This window comes from Hyla sarda, chromosome 9 (assembly GCF_029499605.1).
Source record: "Hyla sarda isolate aHylSar1 chromosome 9, aHylSar1.hap1, whole genome shotgun sequence".
Taxonomy (NCBI): Eukaryota; Metazoa; Chordata; class Amphibia; order Anura; family Hylidae; genus Hyla; species Hyla sarda.
The window spans coordinates 92,366,615-92,383,325 of record NC_079197.1 but is presented as its reverse complement, the minus strand read 5'-3'; the positions used below and the strand labels follow the sequence as shown (position 1 = coordinate 92,383,325).

General features: G+C 46.5%; 1 protein-coding gene across 2 annotated transcripts in view; it reads right to left on the bottom strand.

The window, feature by feature from the left end:
* The window catches only part of STAG2 (STAG2 cohesin complex component), a 181,899-nt gene that overhangs the window by 86,926 nt on the left and 78,262 nt on the right, over window positions 1–16,711 (bottom strand). For both annotated transcript variants that reach the window (XM_056541470.1, XM_056541469.1), the window contains exons 10-13: window positions 2,978–3,051; window positions 2,376–2,499; window positions 324–422; window positions 153–232 (exon numbers count right to left, since the gene is read on the bottom strand). In XM_056541470.1, the coding sequence (XP_056397445.1) occupies window positions 153–232; window positions 324–422; window positions 2,376–2,499; window positions 2,978–3,051 (377 nt within the window). The remainder of the gene's footprint in view (window positions 1–152; window positions 233–323; window positions 423–2,375; window positions 2,500–2,977; window positions 3,052–16,711) is intronic.

The following is a 16,711-nucleotide window of genomic DNA, read 5'->3' as shown; positions in this document are numbered from 1 at the left end:
TAAATTTAAATGCAAATAACTAGAGCACTGAGGGGAGGTTAGTCCCTCCTCAGCCAGATAAAAAAAGTATATACATTGTTCACATGTTCTTATGTTGGCCTAAGATATTATATCAAAGTTAACCTTTGGTTAATGAGGTGATTTTTACTTACTGTAAAACCAGAGTTAACAGCTTTATTGCCTGAACCGCTACATCATATTCCTTGTCAAGAGTCATTGACACAATTCTATCCTGAAAAGAGAAAAACTCCTCAGTTGCAAAAAATGCTTAAAAACACAGGTAAATTAAGGATGCACTTTAAATAGAAGAGAGAAAGAAATACCTTGAAACGACTTGTGAACAGCTCCAATTTGGAATTCAACTCTCTGTTGTAATAGAGACCTTGCAGAGCAGTAAGACATTTTAGGCGAACTTCTCCTTGCTAAAACAGACACATTAACATATATTAAACCACTTTTGTCTGTGTTAACTAATATTAAATAATATAACTGCGTTATATACTTTTACATGACGTGCCAATAGTTTGTCATTTTAGGTCCCTCTTCCCCAAAGATATGGTTCCCTATATGCAACCTACATTTCTCTCCAAGCAATGGCTAAGGGCAGTAAGTGACAAAATTGTAACAGAATTTCAGTCCTTACACCACAGTCTGTGTATTCCTATGACATGAGGCTTCAGACTGACTGGGACTCTTACAAGCAGGATAAAGTAGTAGTGTGAAGCTGCGTCTTACATGCAGTACAGGAGATTCTCTATGCAGCAGATAGATAGACAAGTGTACAATAGATGAGCTTTTAGCTCTGTAGCTCCTCTACTGTATCACTGCTCCCCTGGTCTCTCAGATGGAGTAGAAATGATACCTTCCGCAGCATTCTGGATAAAGAGGGAAAGGAGGGGGGGAATACAAATAAAAATAGCAGCGCTTCATGGGGATGTCTGTGAGTTGTCAGGAGGAATTTGGTAGATGCTGATGTTGCTCTGTTGGCTCAGGAGAGACTAATAATGGAAAAGATCTAAGGAACACCTGACACGACATAGAAACATTTGACCTGGAACAAATTACACTGTAAGAATATTGCTGGTGAGTTAGCATGCTAAGTCCTCAAAAAAAAATCTGTACTTTTTAAAGAACAGAAGACTGAGAACTCTGTATTAATGTTTCCTATTTGGCAAAGGAACTTTGTGCTTTCTGTCTCAACCTCTGTCCCTTTCAATAATTGACCAGAGCATGGGCAAATGCCCATAGCAAACCCTCCTGCTCCAGGCAGGTCCTCACATGGACAGAGGTGGGAGCAGAGAGCAATAACTGTGGTCAGACTGAAATGAGCTACACAAGTTTCTCTGGAGCATACAGCAGCTGATAAATACTGGAAGGCTTAAAGCGCAACTGTCATGGAAATTATAGCCCCCAGACTAATAACATGATAGTATAGATGATACGTGTAATGCAGCTGTACTTTTGGCTGCTGTTTATCACTCAGAAAATAGATTTATCGTGCGGTCAGCAGTCGGATAGGCGTGGCTGGGGATCTTAATGCCCCGCCTCCACCACGCCTATCCCCAGTGAGTGAGTGCTGGACCACTGTGTGATTGACACACAGATCCCCACCCCCGATGTCCATGATGTGCGGGCCGGCGTGACTCCACTGAGCCTATACATATAATGTGCACCTTTATGTTATATGAAATACAGTGCCCGTACTACTCTTCTTTCTTCTCATGGTGCTGGAGACACACTGCTTCTGCTTTCACTACAGGCAGTGAGGTCGTTCCCTGCCTCTAGCACTGCGCAGAAGAGCTGAGCTGGCGGCAGACAACGGGAGCAAGCTCTCTGCCTGTAGTGAAAGCAGAAGCAGTGCATCTCCGGCACCATGAGAAGAAAGAAGAGGAGTATGGGCACTGTATTTCATATAACATAAAGGTGCACATTATATGTATAAGCTCAGTGGAGTCACGCCGGCCCGCACATCATGGACATTGGGAGGTGGGGACCTGTGTGTCAATCACACAGTGGTCCAGGCTCACTTCCAGGGGATAGGCGTGGTGGAGGCGGGGCATTACGATCCCCAGACACGCCTATCCGTCTGTTGCTGACCACACGATAAAACTATTTTCCTGCTGATAAAGAGTGATAAACAGCAGCCAAAAGTACAGCTGCATTACATGTATCATCATCATCATCTATACTATCATGTTATTAGTCTGGGGGGTATAATTTTTGCAATTAAGATTTTTAAATAGACGTAACCTACAAATCTGTATAACTTTCTGGGACCACTTGGTTTTAACTTTAATGGTTAGCAAGATAAGCAGCAGAAAATATGCAACAGATCCTGTGTGAACGCACCCTTTAGGCCAATTTTTTGTACTTACCTTATCATGCATTGTCCAGCCTACATATTTTAAATAGCTGTCATTTAAAAAGGCATCACTGTACATTTTCATCCAGACACCAATCTCTTCTATACATATTGCTCTTATTTCCGCAATAGCATCCCTGGAAAAAGGGGGGGGGGGGGAGGTAAGGTATATAAAAATACATATATATTTTATTTCGGTTTATAGTTATTAAGGCATAAAAAATTGATTTAATAATAGGCGACAAAAAATAAAAAATATAAAAATTTCTACTATTGGCACTAAAGTTATTAAAGTGCTGTGATCCAATAGATGGACTGGAATCACACAACTAATTATTCTCTATTGTTTCCACTCTTGTGTTTGGCTCCAAAGCCTGCATAACAAAACATGTCTTATTTGCCTTACAGCTCGTTCAGCAAACCTGCAGCCATTCTGCCGCAAAATCTAAGTCACAGGCAAAAAATTCTCAGATTTCACTATTTGCATAGTAATATTTTTTTAAGCACCTCTTAATATGGCAAAATGCAGCAGAGTTTGCCTGTCAAAGCCTGGGAAACCTGTCAAATTGGGCTACATCCATAAGACAGTTTAAAAAAAAAAAAAAAAAGTTTTACCTGTATCTGTGTACAAAAACACCTTTAAATATTGCATTCATCATATTTTCTATTTCGTCTTGATTTTCTTGTAACTGTAAAAAGTGAAACAAACGATCAAATCATTCAACTAAAAAGATGTATAAAGAAAAACACACATTTTTACATGAAAAAGGTTGTTTTTTGAGCTCCTCCCTGGCAGGATAAACCCGCCCACTGGAAGTGAGGCAATCAGTTTTGTCACAAAACAGTAGGAGAAGTCAACAATTCCAAAAAGGACCCTAGAAAAGAATCCCAGATTTAAAAAAATTTAAAAAAGGAAAAGATAAGAGAGAATTAAAAATGAAGAAATGGGTGGGTGTGGTGTCCCGCAATTAAGGCTATGAGAAATATTTTATAGTGAGAGAAAAAATAAAAAATAAAAAAAATAAATAAATAAATCTTTTCTCGGATGCTCTTCATTGGGGGACACCTATACTGATGGGACGTACCAAAGAACCACCAGAGAAGGGGAATCAGTCCAGAGACCGAACTCATGAGCCTGCAAGTCCTGCAAAAGAGATCCCGAGCAGAGACAACCGAGGACCATGAACTGAGCTCCTGGAAGATCCCCTGTCCAAGGAGATTGACTAGGATGCCAAAGGAAGGGACCGTCCTCTGTAGAGACTCAAGACACACGGGCCATATAGGGAAACAAGAAAAAGTCAACTAGGAAGCCAGATGGGCCGGAACCATCCCAGCAGCAGATAGGAACAACTCCAAGGAACACATAACCAGACAGAGGGCCAGCCCAGCTGGGAAACAAGAATGGAAAAGGGCACAAGAGAGCCCCCATCCAGAGACAATCGATTCAAGAGAACATGGCAGAAAAACAGCAGGGAGAGAGCAGCATACGCCTGAGCAGAAGGGGAGCGCAGGAGGTGGAGACCAGAATACTACAGGGAAAAAAAAAGGAAGAGACTGAAACCGTCTCTAGAGAGGTCTGGTATATGAGAACAAAGACCTGAACAGCTGCAGACCAAAAACCCCTATCCCAGGGGCCCGCCCGGAAGGCAACAGTAGCTCAACTGGTGGAATCCGGATGACCAGAATGCCCCCCATGTCAGGAGCACATGGACCCCAAAAGGAGGAAAGGCACAAAAGGCATCCCGGAACACCAGAGCGACAGACATGGAAACTGGAGGTGCCCAAGCCACCTGCAAAACTTACATCTGAAGAGTAAGGAAATCCAACGTCCGCAAAACGCTCCGGGCGAAAAACTTCCATGCCGACCCACAAATGGGATCGCGGATAAGTCTGGGCAGGATCACTACACATGCTTGAGACCTCAACCATCAACAAGGCCCAAAGAACCGGGAAAGCCACCTGAAAAGAAGGCACGCCACAGCATCCTAGGACCGTGTCCAAGACAAGGAGACTAACCAGTCTTGGACCCCAGTGGTCCAAGCGGACCAAAGCACTCAGAAGAAACATCCCACCAGAGCGGGAACGGAGGGGGAAAAGAAAAAGGGAACCCAGCTGGGACTCCGGTTCTGAACACAGGAAGGTTACTCCATAAGACTATGGTGTCATTGCAGTGCAACTGACACTGTCAAAAGGGAAGGAATACCACACCCTTCCAGGAGATTGTGCCGAGGGAGGAGGAGAACAATGGTAGTACCCAAACATAAAGACGGTGGCTAGACTGGATGTCACCGAACCATATATGATTACATAAACTCCTCCAACAGAGAAGAGTGCCAAGGCTGCATGAGCAGCAGTACATAACCAAGAAACTGAAAGAGAGCCAAGCTGCAATTGTGGGCAGTAAGCATACACAGCAAAAAGCTCTGTTGAGTTCCCCTAGTGGAAGGGAAACAAGGAGTGGTCAAGATGAAACTCAGGTACCAACCATGCCAAGCTCCCTGATCCCCGTACCCCCTGTGGAAGGGGGATTGTCAAGGTGTGCCAGGCACTGTAGGAGAAGTGAAATGCCACCTCACAGCCACGGGACAAAGTACCGGGTGGATGTAGCACCCAGGGCCCCTGCAACAACCCATCGGGTATGGAGGAAACAACTTGTGTCCGCAGATGGATCGGAATCCTGCACACTAGAGCTGGGCAAAAATACAAGACGTGACTACGAATGCAAGTAAGAAGTACACACACAACCAACCAGGTTGAGAGCCATCCTGGGTGATGACTAAGGCAACAGAGCAGGCGCCTGAGCCACCCTGCACAGGAACCCGGGAAAGATACCTGGAGGCATGGGGGGGGGGGGGGGGGGGCCCACCTGTCAGATCACAGGAAGGCCCACCCCACAGAACAGAAGGAAGGACTAGACATGGGTACCGCCCGATAATAGCGAGATACCAAGACTGCAGACATAAAGGAAACCACAGACATCCAACAGACCAGCAGGATAGAAGATATGCCCCTAGCAGACCAACATTGCATACTTAGAAAGGGGAATAGAGAGAGTGTGGTTGTTGCTATGAAGGTCCCTGGAACCTGCAGAAAAAAAAAAATATATATATTTACAACGGGAAACTCCTTCGGACACCTCGCACCAGCAGAGGGGTACCGGAGTGCCAGCCACGGACGTGGCAGCTGTGAGATGACTGACAGGAGAGACTACTGTCCGGCATATTGTTATCTGGTCCAGTCCATGCCCATGCTGGGATAATCCCATGGAGGCCTTGCGCTAGATGTGGGGATCCGGAGCACCAGCCGCGGATGCAGTAGCCTGTGGAGAAGCGAATCATATAGTATGACATGCCAAGAACTCCCACTGGATGGGTGGCGGCAGACTCGACAGAGGAGGAACCTCAAGAGACCTTAGCGTCTGCCAGGAACGCAAAAGCCCTTGTACATAGAATGGCACTCAGTGGTAAGGGAGAACAGGCATTGACCACATCCCCGGTAGTTTCCAAGGGATTGTGAAACCCATGGCAACAATCCGCCACGGCGGTTTGCATATGCTCCCTGACAGTGAGCGGCAATGCAGAAGTTAGGGACACTAGATACATATTTTAACCCCTTCAGGACCAAGCCCATTTTGGCCTTAAGGACCAGAGTGTTTTTTGCACATCTGACCACTGTCACTTTAAACATTAATAACACTGGGATGCTTTTAGTTATCATTCTGATTCCGAGATTGTTTTTTCGTGACATATTCTACTTTAACATAGTGGTAAATTTTTGTGGTAACTTGCATCCTTTCTTGGTGAAAAACCCGTAAGTTTGATGAAAAATTAGAAAATTTAGCATTTTTCTAACTTTGTAGCTCTCTGCTTGTAAGGAAAATGGATATTACGAATACATTTTTTTTTTTGGATCACATATACAATATGTCTACTTTATGTTTGCATCATAAAATTGATGTGTTTTTACTTTTGGAAGACACCAGAGGGCTTCAACGGTCAGCAGCAATTTTCCAATTTTTCACAAAATTTTCAAACTCTATATTTTTCAGGGACCAGTTCAGTTTTGAAGTGGATTTGAAGGGTCTTCATATAAAAAATACCCCATAAATGACCCCATGATAAAAAATACACCCCCCAAAGTATTCAAAATGACATTCAGTAAGTGTTTTAACCCTTTAGGTGTTTCACAGGAATAGCAGCAAAGTGAAGGAGAAAATTCAAAATCTTAATTTTTTACACACGCATGTTCTTGTAGATCCAATTTTTGAATTTTTGCAAGTGGTAAAAGGAGAAAATTTTTACTTGTATTTGTAGCCCAATTTCTCTCGAGTAAGCACATACCTCATATGCCTATGTAAAGTGTTCGGCGGGCGCAGTAGAGGGCTCAGAAGTGAAGGAGCGACAAGGGGATTTTGTAGAGTACGTTTTTCTGAAATGGTTTTTGGGGGGCATGTTGCATTTAGGAAGCCCCTATGGTGCCAGAACAGCAAACAAACCCCACATGGCATACCATTATGGAAACTAGACCCCTCGGGGAATATAACATGGGATAAAGTGAGCCTTACTACCCCACAGGTGTTTCATGACTTTTGCAAATGTAAAAAAAAGTAATAATTTTTACCTAAAATGCTTTTTCCCAAAAATTTTACATTTTTAAAAAGGGTAATAGCAGAAGCCCAATTTCTCCCGATTCAGAAAACACCCCATATGGGGGTGAAAAGTGCTCTGCTGGCGCACTACAGGTCTCAGAAGAGGAGTAGTCACATTTGGCTTTTTGGAAGCAAATTTTGCTCTGGGGGCATGCCGCATTTAGGAAGCCCCTATGGTGCCAGGACAGCAAAAAAAAAAAAATAAATACATGGCATACCATTTTGGAAACTAGACCCCTCGGGGAACGTAACAAGGAGTTAAGTGAACCTTAATACCCCACAGACGTTTCACGACTTTTGCATAAGTAAAAAAAAAATAAATAAATAAATTTAAAAAAAAGCTTGTTTTCCCAAAAATTTTACCTTTTTAAAAAGGGTAAAAGCAGAAAATACCCCCCAAAATTTGTAACACAATTTCTCCCGAGTACGGCGATACCCCATATGTGACCCTAAACTGTTGCCTTGAAATAAGACAGGGCTCCAAAGTGAGAGCACCATGCGCATTTGAGGCCTAAATTAGGGACTTGCATAGGGGTGGACATAGGGGAATTCTACACCAGTGATTCCCTAACCGGGTGCCTCAAGCTTTTGCAAAACTCCCAGCATGCCTGGACAGTCAACGGCTGTCCGACAATACTGGGAGTTGTTGTTTTGCAACAGCTGGAGGCTCCGTTTTGGAAACAGTGGCGTACCAGGCGTTTGTCATTTTTATTGGGGAGGGGAGGGGAGGGGGGGCTGTGTAAGGGTATGTGTATATGTAGTGTTTTTTACTTTTTATTTTATTTTGTGGTAGTGTAGTGTAGTGTTTTTAGGGTACAGTCGCACGGGCGGGGGTTCACAGTAGTTTCTCGCTGGCAGTTTGAGCTGCGGCAGAAAATTTGCAGCAGCTCAAACTTGCAGCCAGATACTTCCTGTAAACCTCCGCCCATGTGAGTTTACCCTGTACATTCACATTGGGGGGGGGGGGGGGGGGAACATCCAGCTGTTGCAAAACTACAACTCCCAGCAGTCACCGTACGCCATGCACTGTACATGCTGAGAGTTTTAGTTTTGAAACAGCTGTAGGCACACTGGTTATGTATCACTGAGTTTGTGACCTAACTCAGAGTTTCACAACCAGTGTGCCTCCAGCTGTTGCAAAACTACAACTCTCAGCAGTCCCCGACAGCCAACGGGCATGCTGGGAGTTGTAGTTATGCAACCAGCAGATGCACCACTACAACTCCCAGCATGTACTTTAGCTGTTTGTGCAAGCTGGGAGTTGTAGTTATACAACAGCTGAAGGTACACTTTTCCATAGAAAAAATGTGCCTCCAGCTGTTGCAAAACTATAAGTCCCAGCATGCCCATAAGGGAATGCTGGGAGTTGTGGTTGTCTGCCTCCTGCTGTTGCATAACTACAGCTGCCAGCATGCCCTTTTTGCATGCTGGGAGCTGTTGCTAAGCAACAGCAGAAGGCTGTCACTCACCACCAACGATCCACGCTGCAGGTCAGGTCAGTAAACCGGCTGACGAATCAGGGAGATCGTGAGGTGGCACCAGTGCCACCTCACCCCTGCAGGCTCTGGCTGTTCGGGGCCATCAGAGACGGCCTCGATCAGCCAGTAATTCTGGGTCACCGGGTCACTGGAGACCCGGAATTGCCGCAGATCGCTGGACTGAATTGTCCAGCGATCTGCGGCCATCGCCAACATGGGGGGGGGGGAAGGGGGCATAATGACCCCCCTGGGCGATATTAGGGGTGTGAATCGCCAAGAATTTGGCGATTCGATTCGAATCGCGATACCAGTGTGGCGATTCGATATATCCCGATATCGCGATACCGTCTAGGTGACGATACATCGCGATATATCCCGATACATCGCCCACCTGGGAGCATTCATAGATCCCAATAGACGCCGCTGTCAGCTTTCACAGCGGCGATCTAGTACTCCGGTGCTCACTTTTCTCATGTTATCCCGTCCGGGCTGCAAAATAAAATAAAACGCACTTTATCTTACCTGCCAACGAGCCCCCGGAGCTCCAGTACACTCCGGTACAGATGTTCGGTCCCCGGGCTGTATTCTTCTTACTTCCTGTTAGTCCGGCACGTCACATGGAGCTTCAGCCTATCACCAGCGGAGGCGGGACATCGCTGCGGCCAGTGATAGGCTGAAGCTCCATGTGACGTGCCGGACTAACAGGAAGTAAGAAGAATACAGCCTGGGGACCGAACACCTGTACCGGAGCTCCGGGGGCTCGTTGGCAGGTAAGATAAAGTGCGTTTTATTTTATTTTGCAGCCTGGATAGGATAAAATGAGAAAAGTGCGCACCGGATACTCCTTTAATAGCCAGCCGCGGCGATTGCCGCATGCTGGCTATTAGCGGCGGCCCCCGGCTACTGAAATCAGCCGGGGGTCGCATAGTACGGAGTGGGCACGAGTCGGAGCCCGCTCCATACACCCAGAGCGACGCCGTGTCAGATCCGGCCTGCCCGGCTCCACAAATGTGGAACTTTTATCTCCTGATGCCCAAGACATGACATGCTGTTACAGGCGTCCGCAGATAAAAATTCCACATCCCTAAAAGAATCGATTCAAAAATATTTTGAAATCGATTCTGTATCGGCAAATGAAAAAAATCGCGATTATCGCGAGAATCAATTTTTTCTTACATCCCTAGGCGATATGCCGGGATGCCTGCTGAACGATTTCAGCAGGCACCCGGCTCCGGTCCCCAACCGGCTAGCGGTGGGTAGCGGAATTCCCACGGGCGTATGGATACGCCCTCGCTCCTTAAGGACTCGGAATGCATATCCATACACCCTATGTCCTGAAGAGGTTAACCGATTCAGTGTAAATTGTGCATAGCAGGTCACCTTACAAGGTGACTGAAGCAAATAAAGCAGCCCCAAATAAAGACCCTAGGAAAGGGACCCTGCAGATATTAAACTGATAGAAACATATATGGCTGACCAAGGCTGTAATAGCGAGAGGTTGCAAAGGGGGAGCAGCAATAGAAATCCGAGTGCAATACAATGATTTGCCACAAGAGAGCGACAAACACCACCAAATGGTCTGAGTGACCAGGGAATTATTTTTATTTATTTTTTAACATGCGGGAAGACGTGTGGGGAGCAAGGCACCCAGTGCTGAATCTGCCCGCGTGGTCTCAAAAGAGAGATTGACAGGATGCCCACCACCATAAAAAAAAAAAAAAACATGTGGGCAGCCCCAGGAGCAGCGACGGCACAGAGCGGCATCATCAAAAGCGTCTGCTAAGCCGCCACACAGCTCTGAGGCCAGGGGAACAGCTCCAGTTGGGCAGCAGTTCAGGGAGGCCGACTGTGCCGCAGACTACGGAGCGCCGCCGACCCCCACATGGTGGAGGGGCGAACTAAACTCCACTAGAGGCATACAGCGTCATGGCCGCAGGAAAGCACCAGTCAGTCGTAAGAAGAAGCCGTGGAGCATGCTAACCTGCAGAGGAGACTCTGCCTGGCCTCCCAGTTCGCGTGCTGGTGGCGTGCAACCATAACTCCCGATCCTGAAGAGGAGGAGGAGCTGCCTGGCCTCCCGGATCTCGCGTTGGCTCGAGGGAAGAAGGGCGGAGCCATGTGCTGCCATAACCCACTCACCCAGCGCTGCCGACCCCCACAGTGGGGGTAAGGAAAACAATATAGCTGGCAGAATGCAGTTCAGAGGTGAGCAGGGAAGAACACATGCGGAGGGAAGCACTGCAAAGGGCCGGCGGCTGCCCTCCAGAAAACTTAGTACACAGAAACACAGAGGAGGTAGTATACTCACATGTGGATGCCAACCAGCTTATGGCCACACTGCATCATACCAGGCTAAGATAGCAGGGCGAGCAGGGGCAGTGGGGGACCCGGACCCAGGGTACAACCTCCAGGCGCTGGCCGTTGGCGATAAGGGGTTAACGGCGCATACTCTTATGTTCCGTGCCCCTTTGTTGCAAATGGGAGAACAGGTAGTGCCATGCTCCTGAACCCCCACCTGAAAAAAGGTAAACAAAAGGGAGGAAAAAAACCTAACTAAAAAGCCCTTACTAGAAGAAAAAAAAAAATTATAATAACCACCAGGTCTGGGGAGCTCCCAGACATGTGTCTTGCCTGAGACTGACACTAGCTAAAAAACGATTACCTCTCTTCCAGTGGGCGGGTATATCCTGCCAGGGAGGAGCCAACTTTTTTTCCTAGTATCAACGCCTCCTAAAAGCAAGAGCATATACCCATCGATATAGGTGTCCCCCAATGAAGAGCATCCAAGAAAAATTCTGTTTGTTAGAGAAATCATGTACAAGATATGCATATTTAGAAACCGCACTGTGTAGGAAATGTACCAGATTGGCCACGAGTCATAGAAAAGCTAAAGAGGTGCCGGCTCCTTCATTTTAGCAATACGTTTTTTATTGATAAAGGAGAAACGCGTCACCTGTTGGCTACAGCCCTATTCACTACACAAAACAAACACGATCAAGTATTGATCCCAGCAGCTATTTTCCATTTACTAGAAGAATAAAAAGAAAAGGTGGGTAAAGCAGCACTCCTATGCAATATGATGATGCCACATCTCCATCAGATTGTGGAGATACACACTCAGATCTTTGTCACACACACAAAGCTGTGCTGTGATGGGTTGCTATGGGCAACTCAGCCAGTTTTGCTTTGTTTTTCTGTCGCTGGCAATTTACCACTGATGTTTAAAATACAGAACTTTTCTTTTGCTGTCTTAGCTGCCTATAGCAACCACAGCACAACTTTCAAGAAATACATTTGAAATCTGATCCCACAATGTGATAAAAAATGAGGATCGTCATGTCAGCAACAGTGAATCACCAATGTTGTGCTGCCCTCCAAAATCGCCAGATCTAACCCTGCAATTTCTTGCTGAGAGTGTACATCAAGGCCAAGTGTATCTGATCTTCCCCTAGCTGCCGGTTCTGAATGACCCAAGACAAAGCATCACTGGAACAGTGGAGTCAAGATCATAGGATATGCTGGCATGCATCTGGACAGATGTGGACTACTGCCTAGACACCCATGGAAATCACTGAACATTTGTACTGTCTAGATAAAATTTTGATAGTGAGTCTTTTCACGTTAAATTGTGGTAACCCTGTTTATTGGGTTTAGTGTTAGTGAACATGGTGTCAGTTTTAATAATGTGATATTAATGTGATATTAATACAGTTTTAATATGTGATATTAATACATCATGCATCATTCTTTTGGAATCACTCAGTATAATTTAACTATTGTACAAACCATCTATCATACAATATAATATTTTGCAAAAACTAGCTGTCAATTTTTTTTTATAGGCCTCCTCATTTCCAGCTGGTAAGGACATTTTTTTTGCAAATGTGCTGTCTACAGTATATAGAAAGACGACAATACTAATAGGGACAGATAATGATGAATTGGAGCATTTCCTAAAACACTCCCCTGACCGTGCTGTTGAGTAATGGCACTACCATTGTGTGATAACCAGTTGTTGTATTTTCTTTGATAAATTCCAATCAGACCATTAGACATTATCAAAGCCTTTTAAATCTTACAGAATACCTGCAAAATTATAAAAAAAAAAAAAAAAAAAAAAAAACAACATGACCTGTCACAGTCAAAAGTTTTCATTGGTCAGAGACTCAATGTTGAGAACTGTGCAGAAGCTTGATTCCCTCTCTGGCCTCCAGCAAGCTCTGTCCAGCTTTACGTGGCTGGGGAGGGAAGCACGTTGCCGCACGCTTCTCGCCACTCCTAATGATTGTGTGAGTGGGGGAAACTCTGACTGAGGACATTTTTTGTTGTGTCTCAATTATAAGTTTTTAATGACAGATACACTTTAACTCCTTCATTACCCAGCGAATTTGATTTTCAGCACTCGTTTCTTTCCTCCTTACCATCTAAGACCCTTAACTTTTTTTTTTCCCCCCATCTGACACACACAAAGTTGTATTAGGGCTTATTTTTGCAGGACAATTTGTGCTTTTCATTATTGCACCTTATTATACATATATACACACACACACACACACACGGAATTACACAATTTTGTTGGGTAATAATTTTTTCGGAGTTCACAACATGGTAAAAAACTGACATGCAAATCTCAGTATGATTCAAATACTAGATGCTAGATACTAGACTTAGTTTTTGTTTCATTTTTTAGTAAACAGAAAGAAAAAAAAAAAAGAAAAAATAAAAGATTCTACCGTAAAATCTCTTTTTTTTGTAGCCTTCATTGGGGGGACACCTATTGGTGGGTATATTGCTCTTGCCACTAGGAGGCGCTGACACTAGGAAAAAAATACGTCTCCTCCCTGGCAGGATATACCAGCCCACTGGAAGTGAGGTAATCAGTTTTGTCACAAAGCAGTAGGAGAAGCCAACAAAGAAATATGTCCGAATGGCCCTATAAAAGAATCCCAGATAAAAAAAATGAATAAGTGGGTGCGGTGTGTCCAAATGAAGGCTACGAGAAAGAGATTTTACTGTGAGTACATAAACTCTCCTTTCCTCAGTCGCTCTCCATTAGTGGACACCTATACTGATGGGACGTACCAAAGCAGTCCCCCAGGGTGGGAAGAACAACCACTAGCGAAAGGTGATCAGTCCAGAGACTGAACCCACTAAGTCCTGCGGTCCATGGAGATGGACTCTGACGCCAAAGGAAGGGACAGTGCTTCGCTGAGACTCAACCTACGTAACAGAGAGACAAGAAAAAAGTCGACTTGGAAGCAAGATGGGCTATCCTGGAAGGAAGTAGGAAAACAACTCCAAGGAACACAGAACCAGACCGAGGGCCAGTCTGTCTGGAAAACCAAAATGGAAAAGGGCACAACAAGAGAGCCTCATTCAGAGTCAACCGATTCAAGAGAACATGGCGGAAAAACGCCAGGGAGAGAAGTGGATGCCTGGACAGAAGGCGAGCACAGAAGGTGGAGACCAGAAAACCACTGGAAAAAAGAAAGACTCAAACCGGCTCAAGAAATGCTTGGTACAGAAGATTGATGAACTGAACATCTTCGGACCCAAAACCCCCATCCAGGGGCCACCACAAATCCCTAGGAAGCGAAGTAGCTCGACTGGTGCAATCCGGACAACCGGAAGGCCCTCCGAGATCTTGAGAGAACATGGACCCCAATGGGACAGAAGGTATAATGGCCAAAAAGGAGCAGAATGTCCAGGGACACAAGGGATCCCAGGCATCCTGGGACACCGGAACGATAGGCCCGGAAACTGGCAGTCCCTGAGTCCCCTGGAAGATGGACATGGAAGAATAAATGGCCAAAAAAGGAGCAGAAGACCTTGAAAGGGAGCATCCCGGAACACAAAAGCAGCCGACATCGGAAAAAGGAGGTTCCTGAGTCTCCTGGAAGACTTACACATGAAGAGTAATGTCCGCAAAATGCTCCGGGTGACAAACTTCCATGTGGAGACAAGAAGAAGAAGTGCAGCACAGGGAGACCGCCCCACAAATGGGAACACGGAGAAGTCTGGGCTGGATCGGTACACATGCCCAAGACCTCAACCATCACAAAGGCCCAAGACTCAGGAGGGCCACCACAGCGTCCCAGGATAGTGTCCAAGACAAGGAGACCAACCGGTCCTGGGCACAGCACACTGAAGCAACAACCCGTCAGGACAGGAACGGAGGTGGAAACAAAAGGGAACCCGACTAGGACACCCAGGCTCTGAACACAGGAAGGTTACTCAAGAAGACCGTGGTGTCAGTGTAGTGCACTGACACAGTCAAGGGAAGGAGGAACACTCCCTACCAGGGATAGTGTGCAGAGGGGGAAGGAGAGCAACAGCAAAGAAGAGTGCCATGGCTGCATGAACAGCACTAGATAACCAAGAAACAGGAAGAGGGCCATGCTGCAATAGTGGGCAGGAAACACACAGGCTGACAGTAAAAAGCTCTTCCGAATGCTTTCAGTGAAAAACAAGGGCCCAGCTAGATACCCCACCTATATAGTGGTAAGAGAGAGATTGCTCCATCTCGGCATAGAAAGCGCCCAGTGAAATAATCCCCCTAGTGGAGGGGAAACCAGGGGTGGTCGGGATCAAACTCAGGCAATGACCATGCCAAACCCCCCGATTCACCTGTGGAAGGGAAATTTTCAAGTGCACCAGGCACTGTAGGAGCAGGGGAATGCCAACGGGACAAAGTAAGGGCGGACATAGCCCCCAGGAAATCAGAGAACATTTAGAAGAGCCAAGTTGAGTCCCCAGAGGGATCGGAATCCTGGACACTGGCTTGGCAAGATGCAATGATGTGACTACAAATGCAAAGAAGAAGCACACACACCCAGAAAGCAACAGCGCTGAGAGGAACACCCCAACGGGGTGAAAACCTTGGGCGCGATGGGCGCTAATGGAGCCAGTCTGGTCATGTGTAAGGCAACAGAGCAGGCGCCTGAGCCACCCTGCACATTAATCCAAGAAGATACCTGGAGGCATAGGGGTAGCGCTGAACTGATGATGCCCCACCAGGCCCAGAACAGAGGTGTTCAACCGTCGCAGACTTGTGGACACCAAACTAAGGCCCAAGGCACACACCACTCGCAGAAGAAAGGTGGGAACTACACGTGCAGAGGGACACAAATAGTAGTGGGGGTACCAAGACTGCAAACACAAAAGAAACCGCAGACATCCAAAAGTCCAGCAGCATGGAAGACAGGCTCAGCACCCAATGGTGTGTGTCACAACCATGCCCCTAGCAGCGCACATGGAACTCTTAGAAAGGGGACCAGAGTGCTGCTGTTGCTGTGAAAGGTCATGGAACCTGTAGGAAACATCCACATCCCATCTCCTAATGGTGTCGCACACCAGAACTACTGCCGCAGGTGCAAGAGGAAGGAAGTATGTGGGACAGGAAAAAAGCAGACAGTCTGATTGGTATAACAGGAGCAATGAATCCACAGAACACACTATGTGTGGAACTTCACATGAAAAAGACACAGGGCTGCAGTCGCCGAAGCGGCAGGAAAGGGAGAGGTGATCTGGTGGATTAGAAACCATGAAGACACAGTCTGGCTATATGGCATAGGGACGATGGCCACACCAGGTCCTGCATTCAGAACCACACGTTGAAAGCGGCCACCAGCCCTCAGATATGAGAGCAGCAGGCAAGTAGAGAGGGACCTGGTAGAGCAGGGAACCCTGCGGACCAGTATGTGGTGAATTGTATGAGGGCCCATGGAGCAACATCGGGTGACTCACTCGGGGCTACACCTCGGCAGTGGGTTACCTGAACGTCCATTCTTGGAGTGTAAAATGTATGGTAGTTGACCGGACGTTGCAGCAAATCATGCAGACAACCATCTGGCTGACTGGTAAAGGAATCTTGAATGCACAGGCCAACTCCTTCGAACCCTCCCACAGAAAGTGGGGTACTGGAGTGCGGCTGAGTTAACTGGCCCGAGACCCAGCAGACTAAGTCTGGCTGACTGGCATCAGTCCCGTATAACTGCAGGGACCCACATCCAGATTCCTCACACCAGCAGTGAGGTACGGGAACTTGGCCATGCCCGTGGCAGCCCCGAGATGGGAGACTGACGGTGGCGGAAACCGCGCCCCTCTGTTGCATGTGGGAGGGAGGCTTAAGAGCTATGGAGGTTATCCCCTTCACCTCATATAGGGTCCATAGGACACGCTGAGTCACTCCTTCATACACCTCGCACATCAGTGAAGTACCGG